The 14,873-nt window shown below is 44.0% G+C and overlaps 1 protein-coding gene across 12 annotated transcripts in view; it reads right to left on the minus strand.

The window, feature by feature from the left end:
• Positions 1 to 14,873, minus strand: part of SCEL (sciellin) — a 77,880-nt gene that overhangs the window by 14,156 nt on the left and 48,851 nt on the right. For 6 of the 12 annotated variants that reach the window (XM_084844779.1, XM_084844776.1, XM_084844772.1 and 3 more), the window contains 7 exons: positions 12,848 to 12,907; positions 7,966 to 8,025; positions 7,089 to 7,172; positions 6,730 to 6,792; positions 6,248 to 6,310; positions 2,037 to 2,099; positions 1,552 to 1,614 (listed from right to left, as the gene is read on the minus strand). In XM_084844779.1, coding sequence (XP_084700905.1) covers positions 1,552 to 1,614; positions 2,037 to 2,099; positions 6,248 to 6,310; positions 6,730 to 6,792; positions 7,089 to 7,172; positions 7,966 to 8,025; positions 12,848 to 12,907 — 456 coding nt within the window. The remainder of the gene's footprint in view (positions 1 to 1,551; positions 1,615 to 2,036; positions 2,100 to 6,247; positions 6,311 to 6,729; positions 6,793 to 7,088; positions 7,173 to 7,965; positions 8,026 to 12,847; positions 12,908 to 14,873) is intronic. The other 6 variants (XM_084844778.1, XM_084844775.1, XM_084844777.1 and 3 more) reach the window with 1 other exon arrangement.

Below are 14,873 nucleotides of genomic sequence, written 5' to 3' on the forward strand. Positions count from 1 at the left end.
GCGTAGGGATGCAAATGGCGGCCACTATGACAGCCGCCACTTGCGACCACAGGAGCCCGGCAGCGGCCAGAGCCGCTGCCGCCGCCACCGCCACCGCCACCAGAGCCGCAGCCAGGTAGGCTCCGTTTTGCGGGGCTTTTGTGGGGTGGGGGGGTGGGGGGCTCCATTCCGCCATAGATTCTGGGGGGCCATATTCACTGGAATTTGGCCCCCCTGGGATCTGTGGCGGAATTCTCTAACATCCCTAGTTTCCACAGCGCTTAAAGTCCTGGTTTATCATCGCTGTCGCCTGGGGCTCTGTGCTGTTTCCACTGAGGTCTAATCAAATTATTTTCTTGATGGCCAGGTGGAGTCTGAGTGGAGTCTGGGTTGGGCCTGATTACCTCATCAGTGTTCCCGCCTCCTCATCCGTGTTTCCTGGACAACGGAAGGAGAAGCTAATGGAGCAGTCCCAGATTTTTAAAAAGGAATCAGCTTTGTTGTGAAAAGAGTCTTTCCCCTTCTCCCCCCTTTCTCTTTTTCCCCTGAAAGTCCAGATGCACCTGCATTTCAGGAGCAAGCCTCATTGAGCACAATGAGAGTTACTTCCGAGTTACTTCCGAGTAGACACACATATGCTTGTGCTGGGAAAGTGGGGGGAGAACACTAATGGGGAGACACTAATGGGTTTGTTGTGGGAAAGAGATCGAAACCAGCCCCCATTTTAACATACAGGATCTCTATATGGAAGCTGTGAATGAGTTACATCCTAAGGCAATGTATCGGAGCCTTGAGATTGCGCTTAATCGCATTTAAGGAATTGGGCTTTGATATGTGCCCTGTCTATTGCGGGGCTTCTCTGTTATTTCTGTGGTCATTGAGAGGGCAAGCCTCATTCAGCACAAAGGGAGAAAACACCCCTTGACTGGGGTCATCATGGGCTGCGTTCTAGTGCTTATTTTCAATGATGTTTTAAAAGTTGGTCCCTCGGCATCCTGCTCCAAAATGGCAATGAACAGGGAGGGAAAGGGTTGGGTCACCAAAGTCAGAGCAATACACCCACAAAGGTTGGGCTACACTCGCCATGGGCAGGACTATGATACCGGACTCAGTGCGATTGTGGAAACAGGTCAGTAATGGAGCCATGGTAAGCTGGAAAAGTCAGACTATAAGCAGTCTCAGAAGAAGCATTTTTTTCACCAATAAAATGTGGGGCTGGTGCTGAATGGCCATGACGTCATGGAAACACAGAGACCCCACCACGCAGCCAGGATGGAGGAAAATAGCTGGTGGAAACACAGCCCCAGTCTCTCACTGCATCCACACATTTGCTCCCTGATGTGAGCACTGTACTGTCCATGAGATTCTGCTGCTGCCAACCTCCTTCCCCCATCTGAGCTCCTACCACATGTGGAGATCTATGTTTGTATGAGACCTGTGCATGCACATTGCCACACACAGAGCAGAGAACGGATGCACATTTAATTTTTTGCACTTTTTTGCAGGGAGTTCAATGGGACTTATGCACTGCAAGGACCACAGAAGGTGTAAGAAATTAGTTTTAAGACTCACCGTTTTTTATTTTGATCCACAGTAGATGATTGCATTACTATGAGATCATCCAGATCTTGGCTTCTGTCAAAGATAGAGCATATGCTAGGATGTATTACAGAAAATATCACGAACACCTCAGTTCGTGTGTGTGTGTGTGTGTGTGTGTGTGTGTATATATATATATAAAGAGAGAGAGAGAGAGAGATTGTGACTGAATAAAGAACAGAATTTTTGTACCGTTCCGTTGAGATGAAATATACAAAACCGCTGGATATGGTGGCTTCTCCAGGGCTTCAGACAGGGTTTTGTCCTACTTGGAGATGCATGGGGCATGTGCTCTACCACTGAGCTACAGACCTTCCCCTATGATCTTGTGCACTTTTTGCAGGAAGTCCAATGGGCCTTATGCACTGCAAGTGGTACAGGACTATGGTAGCTCTAGGTCCCCTCAAAGGTGGCCCAGAAATCATTTTAGATAGATAGACATTAATTTTAAGACTCACCGTTTTTTATTTTGATCCACAGCAGATGATTGTATTACTATGAGATCATCCAGCTCTTGGTTTCTGTCAAAGAAAGAGCATATGCTAGGATTTATTACAGAAAATATCACGAACACCTCAGTTCTTGTAACATTTGATTATATATATCTATATCTACAGTATATCGATATCAATATCAATATCTATATCAGATAGATAGGTAGATAGATAGATAGATAGATAGATAGATATCACACACACACACACACACTCGTGTGTGTGTTTGTGTGTGTGTGTGTGTGTGTATCAGGGGCAAAACCTGTGGTGGTTCATGAGTTATGGTTCAACTGGACACACAAAAGCCGGGAAATCATTTTTCCAGCCATAACGCCAGCCCCCTTTCAAACCACAACGCACCTTGGGCAAAGAGACCAGCACATGTGTGGCAGGTGACAAAGGGCAGGAGCCCGCTGGGATGCACACGTGGCTGTTGAACCACAGGGCTCTGGGACCTATAATGAGTGCTCAGACCTGTGAGATACTATGCAGGCCAAATCAGAGTTGCCCCCTCATTTCATGTTAAGCACCCCTGGGTGTCTGCCTCGGTAACCTTCTCTGTACCTGAAGATCAAGCTGCCTATAGTCCTGTAGCAGTGAATGAGTTATCAGTCTGAGTGCTGGTTAGCAGAGAGGAAGTTGGGATATAGAGAGAAAGCTATTTGACCAGCAGTACACGTGTTAATAGTTTGGCCCCCACTGGGCTGCACCACCACTGCAGGGGTAAACAACCCTTACAGCCTACACCTCTTGTTCCCCTCCCTGTTTTTTCCCAGCCCTCCCAATCTTGTGCCATCAGCAGAAGCTCCTAGCAGCATATAGCATTGCATGGGCAGGACTCACTGTAGTAGCTCAGAGGCTTCAACAGTCGGTTGATACCTTGTAGCTGAAAATGCATCCCCAGCTAATTACCAGCCACTACAAATGTATCTTCAGCCACTGATAGCCTGTTAACATCATCAATGTGGTGATACCACTCGTGGCTAGTGATTGGAGCTGTCTGAAATTAACTCCTGCACTCCTATACGCAGGCAGAAGTGGGGTGGAGCTGGGGGTGGGGGCTGTTTGCCCTTGCCGTGTTGCTGTAGCCCAATGGGGGCCGAACTGTCAACTTTTTGTTGTGCTGGGTGCTGGCTTTCCTCTCTCTATCTGGTATGACATCCCCACTTCCTTTCTGCCAGCCAGCACTCAAGCTGGTGCCCCCTGCACTGCTGACAGTGGCACAGGGTGGGTGGTGGTGGTACAAATGGGAAGTGGGATATGGGGTGGAGGCTATCGTGCCAAACTGTTAACCTCTGTACTGCTGGCTTTCCCTCAGCTATTTTCACTCAGGCATAAGGGGGCAACTCTGACTTGGCCTGCATAATATCTCACAGGCCCGAGCACTCAGGCTGTTGACTGATAGGTCCCAGAGCCCTGTGGTTCAACAGTCATGTGTGCAACCCAGCGGGCTCCTGCCCTTCATCACTTGCCACACATGTGCTGGTCCCTTTGCCCAAGGCGCATTGTGGTTTGAAAGGGGGCTGGCGTTATGGCTGGAAAAATGATTTCCCAGCTTTTGTGTGTCCAGTTGAACCATAACTCATGAACCACCACAGGTGATATCACAAGTTTTGTTAGGAACATTTTTAAGACATGTCCTTGGTGCCCCTCTCCTGCTCCACTCCTGCCTCCCCACTAGTATTGGAACATGGATGTAAGAGCACAAAGGGGTGTGGAGACTCTGGTGTTTATCAGCACTGGAGTTGTAAGAGAAGATTTCCGCCCATTTAGAGCATTTCTACATTTTATGTGTCAGCTGGAGTGTACAGTGGTTATGAAAATTAGCCGGCTAACAGTCTGGGGGTAGGGAAATTGGGCCAAGTGGTGGTCAGAAGAAGTCTGTGGTCATTTCTGGTCAGAGCCAATATCGCCCTGGCAGCATTCCGTGGAGCCTCCGCAGGACACTATCTCAAACCGCTTTTAAAAGGTTGAAAAACCTTTTCATCTTCCCCTGGAATGAAAAGGGGAGGCAAGAGCAGCATCTGGATGAAGTCTTGGAAGAATAGCCCTCTTTGCAAAGCAGGAAAAGGGCTGGGCTCCGAGGCTAGCCTGCCAGAGCTTAATCATCACTCAAAGTTGTTTTGAAACTCCTTTCTAATTAGGAGAAATCAGGGCTGACGTGCTCCAATGTAGTTTATGGATTAAGAAATACCAACAATATTTGAGGACCCGCTATATCTGTTTGACAAGAAGGATGGCTACATCAAGGAGGAAAAAAGGAGCAGGATCTCCACCTACCCCCCCTATACCTCCCGTGGCAAAGGTGCCAAGAAACGAAAATACAGAGGAGTTGCTTGCTCTGATAAAAATGTTGTCTTTGCAACTTGCTGAACAGGCTAAGAGGCTGGATACAATTCAAAATTCCATCATCGTCCTGCAAGGGACTGTGGACTTAATTAACACTTCTTGGCAAAAAATGTTTACTGTTTATTTCATTTATAAAGATAAAAATAGAATAAAAAGTATTTTTTTAAAAAAAGAAGTCTGTGGTGTGGGCACGAGTGGACCATGGCAGTTGGGTGTGAGGAGTTCACAGTGTCCCAGCACTTTCCAGTGTCTGGCTACAAGTACGCCAGAAGTGGCAGGAGGACACATCTGCTGGGGCTCCCCTGGAATACCAGGCAGCAGCCATAATTCAGAAGGCCGGAGAAGCTACAAAGCCTGGGACAAGGGAAGTTGGGCACAAGCAGTGGGCATAAATGGACCTCTTTACGGCTGCCATTTACGTACAATTGGTCTTTACAAAAAAGGCCGAGCCACCATTTTGTGCACAATGGCAGGTCAGAGGAGGAGTGGGGCCCACTGTGCTTGCTTGACTTGGCGCACAATGAGTCTGGCAAGTGCTGCAATCCGCAGACTCCGGGGTGGGGGTGGGCTTAGCTGGCAGCAATCTGCCAAGTTTGAGCCACCAACTGGGCTCCACAGCCATCCCTACTATATACAAATGAACATAAGAATTTTTCAATTTGCCAATCCCCTCCCTCTTCCCCCCCACACACGAAGGCCAAATACTTTGTTACAGAACATGGCAGTGCAGACTTAGATGCATTCCCCTAAACCCTATTTATTCAGTCACAACCCCATGGAAACAAAAAATGTGAATCAACCACACTTCTGCAAGGACAGGGCAGAGCGCCTGTAATTCCCGCTCCCTACCTTTAACCTTGGTTGATTGACCTGGACCAAGTTGCTCTGCCATGGGCTCCAGAGGGCCCCTTTAAATCCCCGACCCCATCTGGCCGCATGCCACAGCTCAGTGCGAACATCCCTAAGGCTCCAAGCGACTTCCCTCAAGACAAACAAATGTGGTTTTGTGGGGGAAGCTCATATCTCCCCCAATCCTTGACCAATCTTGCTGGATTTCAACCTCACTGCAAGTTAACCCATTCTCTCCCAGCCTAGCAAATTTGGCAGCTTTCCATCCATATTTGCAAGACAGGTGGTCGGTCACACCTTCTCACTTTTTTTTCTTAAATGTTCACACTAAAAAAAAAATTCCACCATAGCCTATGCACTAGAAGAACCCCCCACAGACCTATATCTCAAAGGGCAATGCTAACTTTCATCCATGAGGCCTTACATGAAGGGTGAATCCTTTTTCCTGATATCCCATAATAAGCTTTGTTATGCACCAAACCTAACTAACCCACTGGAAAATTACATAGGTATCTATATGCAAAATTTGGGGCAGATCGGACAAGGGGGAGCTTAGCTATGCCCCCAAAATGGACTTTTTGCCCAGATGGAAAAATGCAATAATGGTGTTCCCATCCATAACTATAGACGGCCCAACCAGGCCACCCACAATAACTTGTGACTGAAAAAAGAACAGAATTTTTGTGCAGTTACGTTGAGATGAAATATACAAAACTGCTGGATATGGTGGCTTCTCCAGGGTTTAAATCAAGGGTTTGTCCTCCTACTTGGAGTTGCGGGGGGACCCTCTGCATAGAAAGCATGTGCTCTACCACTGGGCTACAGACCTTTCCCTATGATCTTGTGCACTTTTTGCAGGGAGTCCAATGGGGATTATGCACTGCAAGTGGTCCAGGACTACAGTAGCTCTAGGCCCCCTTAAAGGTGGCCCAGAAATCATTTTAGATAGACAGACAGACATTACTTTTAAGACTCACCGTTTTTTGTTTTGATCCACAGCAGATGATTGTATTACTATGAGATCATCCAGCTCTTGGCTTCTGTCAAAGATTGAGCATATGCAAGGACGTATTACAGAAAATATTGCAAACACCTGAATTCTTGTAACAGTGAATAACATAGTTTGTGACTGAAAAAAGAACAGAATTTTTGCATACAAAGAATGTGTTCTACCTCTGAGCTACAGCCTTTCCCTTATGGGCTGAATCGACACAAAGCAGTGATACTGTTATCATAACTATTGGTATACATGACATCAATGGGCACCAATAGTTATGATAACAGTATGATAATGGTATAACTGCTATGTGTAGATTCAGCCCTGATCTTGTGCACTTTTTGCAGGGAGTCCAATGGGGATTATGCACTGCAAGTGGTCCAGGACTACAGTAGCTCTAGGCCCCCTTAAAGGTGGTCCAGAAATCATTTTAGGCAGATAGATATTAGTTTTAAGACTCACCGTTTTTTATTCTGATCCATAGCAGATGATTGTATTACTATGAGATCGTCCAGCTCTTGGCTTCTGTCAAAGATTGAGCATATGCTAGGATGTATTAAAGAAAATATTGCAAACACCTCAATTCTTGTAACAGTATATAACATAGTTTGTGACTGAAAAAAGAACATAATTTTTGCATACAAAGAATGTGCTCTACCTCTGAGGTACAGCCCTTCCCTTATGATCTTGTGACCTTTTTTTTCAGGGATTCCAATGGGACTTATGCACTGCAAGTAGTCCAGGACTATGGTAGCTCTAGGCCCCCTTAAAGGTGGTCCAGAAATCATTTTAGACAGATAGATATTAGTTTTAAGACTCACCGTTTTTTATTTTGATCCACAGTAGATGATTGTATTACTATGACATCATCCAGCTCTTGGCTTCTGTCAAAGATAGAGGATATCCTAGGATGATGACCCAAAATACTTTTTTACTGGACATTAGGAATTATTTTTTTTAATGGAGAAAAAAATCCAATTTAAACAAGTAATCACTGATTTCTTGAGAGAGAGCGCACGTAATTTAATTTTTATGTCAGTTTTAAGCTCTCAACAGCCAATATAAATCACCACCTGCTATGAAGAAACATAGCTCCTTTATTAAAAATCAAGACATTCCTACTTCATAGCCCAATGGTCTGATCCTCTGCATACTTCCTTAAGTTCTACCATATTCAACAGCATTTATTCTCAAGTAAGAGTACACTTAACTGCAGTCCGAGTCAACTAATATCCCAATCCTAAATGTGTTATATGGAAGTAACACCTGTCATTTTCAGTGGAACTACTTTCTACCAGAGGTAAGTGCGCCTACGCCCATTCCACTAATCACAGGTATAGTTCAAAAAGTGTTAGTTCCATGCACTTGTTACTCATTTTGAAGAGGCTTGATTGACGAAAACATTTAGAGCACAGCACCATGCTGCCCTCATCCATCAAACCTTTCAGGCATGAGTATTCCAATCTAGAGCTCCATGTCTATTATGATAGACATGCACACAAAACATCCTGCCCTCAGGCTCCCACTTATTTCTATGGAGGGAGGAAACTTTGGGCCTGTGTTTGGTACAGGTGTGGAAGTGAATTGGGATAGCTTCATGTGCAGAACCTGCATATTTGAAGGGTATATATTTTGGCTCTAGGAACACATGATTTCAGGCAGGTTTGCAATAGGCAAGAGAAAGAAAGTCAAAAGTACTGCCTTCTGTTTTCCTGTGCAGTGTTTTTCACAGTAATGAGGTCATCTAAATTTCTTCCCCTGTGAGAAAAACAAAAAAGACAAAAATCAGTCTGGTTACTATCATGTTTTCAAGAAATAAACTATTGACCACAGACACATCCAAGGAATAATGACAGGTAGAACCTTAATGTATCAAGTATGTGTCAATTACAAAGAAGTAATCGTAATTCACAAATATTTTTACATTACATTTAGTAAGAATACTCTTGTAAGATACATAACTAATACTTCCAGCAAAGTGTTATTCTTCCAAGATTTAAATATATTAATATTGTCATGAAGTTTATTTATTGTTTCCTAATGCAGGGACATGATCAAAACTACGCTTTCTGAAGACTCTAATGCCAGCAACTAAAACCACATCATGGTTTTAGTCTTTTTTCTATCCAAGAATAGGGTGCAAAAGTGTGGCTTCAGGATCTCACACACCTCTCCTTGAATACACAGGATGCAACCTCTGATCTGACAAAACCCTGAGTTGAAGCAGCGTCTCCTTGAATCCACTATTAGAAACAGTGAGGAAGTAAGTTCATGGCAAACACAGTTTCAGATTAACTTGACACCGTGGCTGATAAGACACAACTTTGCACTTCTGGAGTGTGGGTGACAGGAGGATGCAGAAGTGGGAAGAGGGGAGTGCAATCATGAACTGGGTCATTTTTTTCCTTAAGCCTGCAATACTAAGCAATCTTAAATTAAAGACACACTTCTATTGGGAGGGAGCAATCCTATGTCCCTTAGACAGTGTCTGGGGGCCATGGGATTTTTCAGTTTCCTGGCTCCACGCTCGAAGAAAGGGTTCAAGGCACAGAGCCAGGAAACCACACTCCCCCTCCCCCCCTCTCGTAGCCAGTGCAGACAGAACCATGCCTGCTGCCTCTCTGTGCTTGATAAACAGAGCACAGAGATGGGGGTAGGAGAAAGAAGGCATTCCTGGGGTGGGGAGGAGACTGGGGTGGCATTCCTATGATCTTTCCTATGGCCACCCCAGCCTCCTTCCCTCCCTGAAGCTACCGGCTGCCCATTCTTTGCAGGGGTTGTATCCAATGTTAGGGGTTGTATCCAATGTTAGAGCAGACACACTGAAATGAATGGGAATTATGTTAGACTAATACTGGATACAACTCCAGTTAACCAGGGATATATTGTCTTCAGATAAATGTGGTTAAAGCAGTCTTCTTCTCTCACAGGGGTGTTGTGAGGGTAAAATGGGATATCCCCTCCCTGTATACTGCCTTGACCTCTTTAAAGAAAGGGCAGGATACAAGTATTACAGGAAATCAAAGTAAGTAATGTATCTGTGGTACTAAACTATAATATAAAATCAACACATACAAACAAATTTAAAATCATGATACAAAGAGTGCCAAAGTAATAGTCACAAAAGCAGGACAGGAATGGATTCTCTCACCCACCTTTGGAAGTTTCTGAAGCAAATACCAGACCCATCACCATTGTCTATTGTGGGCAGTACAGGCACAAGAGATGGCTCTGATGCTAAGGGGAGAGCTCATCCGTTTTGTACTAAACATGTTTACGGCTTTTCAGAACATACATAGATATAGTCTTACAACCGGAAAATCCTGCTAGCAGTCCCCAGCTAAATCTTGTTTTGACCATTCCTTGGTGACATATGTCTTCTGTGTTTGTGCTTCTAACACTTCCTAAAGCTTTCTATTAAATGTCTCTTTTTCTGGTTCTGTCTTAGCTGAATGCTTAAATAGGTCAAAGGGCCTATTGCTGCCACAGCAGCTATAGTGCAGTGGGCCAGCTATCAGCCTGGTCAACCATTACTTTTACCAAGGGAAAAGTAAACATGGCAACAGCAGGAGAGAATCTGAGGGCCAGGGAGCCCTCCCCATTCCCCTTAGTTATACTGTGAGGAATGTAACATTTGAGCTGGTCTGTACCACATTTCTCTGCATCTCCCCGACTCCAATATCTGTTCTTCCCTTTCAATCTGGGGAGAGGATTTCATGGTGAGCCTTGTGTACAAATTGCCATATCTGGCTCAAACATTACATTCTCTGCATATGTGTGCGTGGGGGGGGGGGATGGGGAGGAACAGCATGAGGGAGTCCATGAGCCAGAGACATCCACCCGTCTTGTTGCAATGTTGTCATTCTCTTAGAAAAAGGAACCTCTTATGAAGCCAATGGTCATGCTGTGAACTATGATTAAATAAGTGCATATCCACGTATGTCATAAATACAACTAAATGCATCATAAAGAGCTGGTTCATACAGTCAGCTTTGCCTCCATGCTATGCTATTTGAGAACATTGTACTGGGAAGTATTTGTGTGGAAAATGTCTTGGGTAAGCAGGGATTTCCACAGATACAGCCACCACTTCTCTTTGGCAATTTCTGTAATTATGGAGGAGCATTTTTCAGTGCCTGGGTCATGGGAATTGTCCCTGAGAAGCAAAAGCAGCATGTATGGTTCATGAGATTTTCACAAGACTGTATCTTCAGGGAGCATTGCAAAGAGACAAAACTGGCTACATAGACCAACCCAAAGAGATTAGTGGAAAGCTAACCTCCCCTTTTGGTGAGGGGTTAGACTAATTGGCTTTTGGGGGGTCTTTTGCAAGTATTCAGTGGTTCCATGACCACATACACAATAACTTGTCTGTCTGGATATGTTGCATTTAAAAGAAAACCCAGAGCTACTGCATCGTTCCATCCAGTACTAGCTTAGGGGCCCATCTTTGGATATGCCCCTTTGGCATACGTATGTGCAGTTAGACATAGTGTGAGTTTACACACCTGGAGTTCACATTATCAAAACATTGCATTGAGGTACAATTGTTTGGTCATGATACCAACTTTCATCTTCAATAATTTCGTTCATCAGAAGCATACAAAAAGACATGCTGATATGCCAACTTTCGTGCACGTGAAGCAGGAGTGGGGAACCTTTTTGGGCCAAGGGCCAGATTTCCACCTGGGAAACCTCTTGGGGGCCAGATGTCAGCAGTGAGATGGCCAGAGCCCGAAGTGGGAGGGGCTACTCCACTCTCTCATACATGCATGCACGCACACGCACACACACACCGTTAATACACACAAACCATTCACACACCCATTCAACCCCCATTACTTCACATAATTTACACATACCACATTCACATACACAACACACACACAACACACACGTACACACACCTTCTCAGCCCAGCCCAGCCTGCCACTATGGAGATGAAAATTGGGCCCTCTCTTGTCCTTAGCTGATTTGCACTGGTCAGGTGAGGAGCAAAGAGGGCCCAGTCTTCATCCCCATCATGGCATGCTGGACAGGGAGATTTAAACCCCTTTGTGCAGTGCACCATGATGGGGGTGAAAACTGGGCCCTCTCCACTCCACGACTGACCAGCACAGATCAGCTAAGGATGAGAGGGCCCAATTCTAAAACTCTCCCTACGGCGTGCTGTGATGGGGCTTAAAATCATGCCCTGGGAAGGGGAGAGGATGTGGCCTGGGAGAATGCCACAGGCCCAATTGGGGAGTCTAATGGCTATATTAGGCCCATGGGCTGGATGTTCCACACCACTGATGTAAAGGAACAGTAAATCAGGGAGAGGCTGAAGCTCAGTGGCAGACCACCTGCTTTGCATGCAGAAGGATGTGGCCTGGGAGAATGCCACAGGCCCAATTGGGGAGTCTAATGGCTATATTAGGCCCATGGGCTGGATGTTCCACACCACTGATGTAAAGGAACAGTAAATCAGGGAGAGGCTGAAGCTCAGTGGCAGACCACCTGCTTTGCATGCAGAAGGTGCTGGCTTGATCCCTGGCATCTCCAAGTAGGGCAGGAAGAACTTCTGTCTGAAACCCTGGAGAGCTGTGGCCAGTCAGTGTCAACAACACTGTGCTAGATGGAACGGTGGTCTGACTTAGTAGAAGGCAGCTTCCTATGTTCCTAAATCAAATACATATAATATCAGATGCAAAAACAAATTTATTAAAAACCCCAGTGTGTTGCAAACTTTAGAAAGCTCTTATGTTATTACAAGATATTGTCTTCCCTGGCCCCATTGTCTCATGACTACATGCAGGTATGTAGTAGTTGGATAACTCACAAGGTCTAATGTAAACCAGAGATGAGGAAGAGGTAGATCTACTGACAGATCTCTGGCTGATTTTCAGAAGAACAGCCAGGATTTCCGACTCCCAACTATTTAACCATAGAAACAACAAAATGACTCTCCCCCACACTATACTGCTGCAACATACGATATGGGGTAAACAGGAGTAGGTTTTGATGTTGAAGGACTGTGAGCTCCAGTTGGTCCTGCAAACAAATTCTTGGGCTCAGAATTCATTAATACACTTAATGCCTTTTGCACCAAGGGTTCCAGATCCTGCAAACCTGCAGCCTGCATAAAGTTCTCTCAGTGTATACTTAACTACAAACCACTACTTGTCACAAGTAAAAATGCAATTTGCCAATGGACAAGGAAGACAAGTGCTATAGCCTCTACTGTCCATTCCTTGTACCTGCAAAAATGATATCTCCTCAGTATAAAAGGGGAGCCCTATACGATTTAAAATCTAGCCTCTGCCTTTGATTTTGTATAGCTGCACAGTATTTGGGAGTTTAAAAGCAACAGCATATCTATACTACAAATTTAAACCAGTATCTAATTGTGACAGCTCCCAGTTATGGAACGATGAATTTGTAGTTCCAAGAAGAAAGTAGAAATTGCCTTAGTACTCTTACCAAAGTGACATTCACAAGGCTTGGGTGGGGTGGGGGTGGGGAATGGAAGTTACAATGTTTTCCCAACCAGATTAAATCTATAACGTAGATGTGTAACTGACTTGACTGCAAGACTTACCCCTTGTCATGACCTTTAGATGTATGATTCACTTTGATGAGATCATCAAGGTCTTGGTGTCTTTAAAGATGAAACAAACAAATAAGAAGGCAGCTTATTGTCAGTATAATTTGTGTGTGTGTGGATAATATAGAGGAGGAAGGGGCAGAGCCACCACCAGCGCCCAGCACCACATCCTAAAGCAGGGATGCATTCTCCATTTCAGAGACACGCTCAGGGCCCACATTCCAGTGGTGAGCAGGACTGAAGGCAAAAGGGCTGGGGGCTGAGATTCCAAAAATACTGATGTAGTTTTGTTACTGCCAGTAACTAAGCCTTAGAAGGGCCATTTTAACCTTTTAGAATGGGGAAAAACTTCACAAAAGCTGGGAAGCCACCAAATGATGGGTGGTTGGAGGAAAGGAAAGGCGGTGTGGCCATCTTGGAAACTCCAGAGGGCCAGATTGGGATCCCAGAGAGACAGATAGGAGCCCTAGGCAAGCTGGATTTGCCCCCCGGTCCTGAGGTTCCCCAACCCTGCCCTAAAGGCTATGGGTTTGCTCCCACCTTCCTAACATTGGTGCAACTTTGCATAAGTAAGGAAGCATAACAAAAGGGGATTGGAACTGTTTGTAGAATCAGTAACTGCTATCCCCAACTGTTGCGTTGCATACTCTGAAAATGGATCTACTGTAGTGCATAGCTCTGCTGGGACAGGACTGCCCCCACGAGGGCAGGGAGGTACCACATTTATATGAAGGCAGCATTATCTCTCAGCACAGGGGTGATATTCCATGCACAGTGAGGACATTTGGTAGGGAAGGAGGTGCATAAGCTGACCTTACCATGCTATAGACTCAGGGAGCAAAGGAGTGGGGATGGATGGAGAGTATTGTCCGACCCTCATTTCATTCTGCCATTCTTGCTCTGCTTGGAATCTAGTGTTTTCCTTAAATATCCAGCTACATTTTGCATTCTTTTTGAAGGCCAGATGAAAAGATTTTTGGATCCTGATGCTGCAGAATCATTTTTAATTGGTATTAAAATTAAAACAAGGGAACCAACTCTCTCAGCCCCCGGAGTTGGAACTTAGCCATCTTTACTGTTCTTTTGAAGTGTTGTTTGGGCTATAGCTGATAAGATGTCCAGGCAGTATGCCAGAGAGAATGTTTGCATATTCTTGTTTTCTTTCTCTTTTTGTGTGTGTTATATTGTAATAAAATGCCTATTTGTGTGTGTATGTGTGTGTACACATATAAATATATTTGTAGATATGATATTACTTAAAATAAACAAATGATTTGCCTATTTTTTTATCCTTTTCTTAAACTTTTTTTCTATTATTATTATTATTATTATTATTATGGGATTATTATTTTTACTATTTCTTGTTGGCTAAACCTTTATTGTTTATTAATACATGTTAACTGAATGGTAATATATGGCCAATGGAAATGGATTGTTTGCTCCCATTCCTTTGCTATAAGACTGAGGTTATGATATTGAAAGATAAGGTTTACTGTTTGTGGTATAGCGGATTGAAAATTTAATAATACTTGCAATGTTTGGAAAAATGCTGTATAGGTATAATCTGCAATTGGATTTATATTTGGATATTTGGTTTGTTCTTATTGAAGTTTAATATAATCCTTTTTTTTCTTTCTTTTTTCCTCTTCCTTCTTTTGCTATCCTCCATTTTTTCTTTTCCTCAGAATACTGTAATGTTGGAAACGGAAGATTCTGATTATGTTGTTGGTACTGTTTATTTCATTTATAAAAATAAAATAAAAATAGTTTTTTTTTAAAAAAGGAATCTAGTGTTTTCCTTCTAACTGATGAAACTGGAAATGAAATAATTCCTGGCATTCTGGGCCTTGCCTTCCCCTTTAAAATAAATGAAGTCAAAGATCTGTTGAGTGCTGGTTATTTCTTTTGTTGTTGTGTTTTTAGTTATGTTTTTAATGTATTTGTTCTATTGTATGTTCTGTTTTAGTTAAGATTTTGTTCATAGTCTGTATTTTATTGTTAGCCACCTCGAGGGCCATTT

Source organism: Heloderma suspectum, chromosome 3 (assembly GCF_057233095.1).
Source record: "Heloderma suspectum isolate Gila_16-S chromosome 3, 16-S_ref, whole genome shotgun sequence".
NCBI lineage: Eukaryota > Metazoa > Chordata > Lepidosauria > Squamata > Helodermatidae > Heloderma > Heloderma suspectum.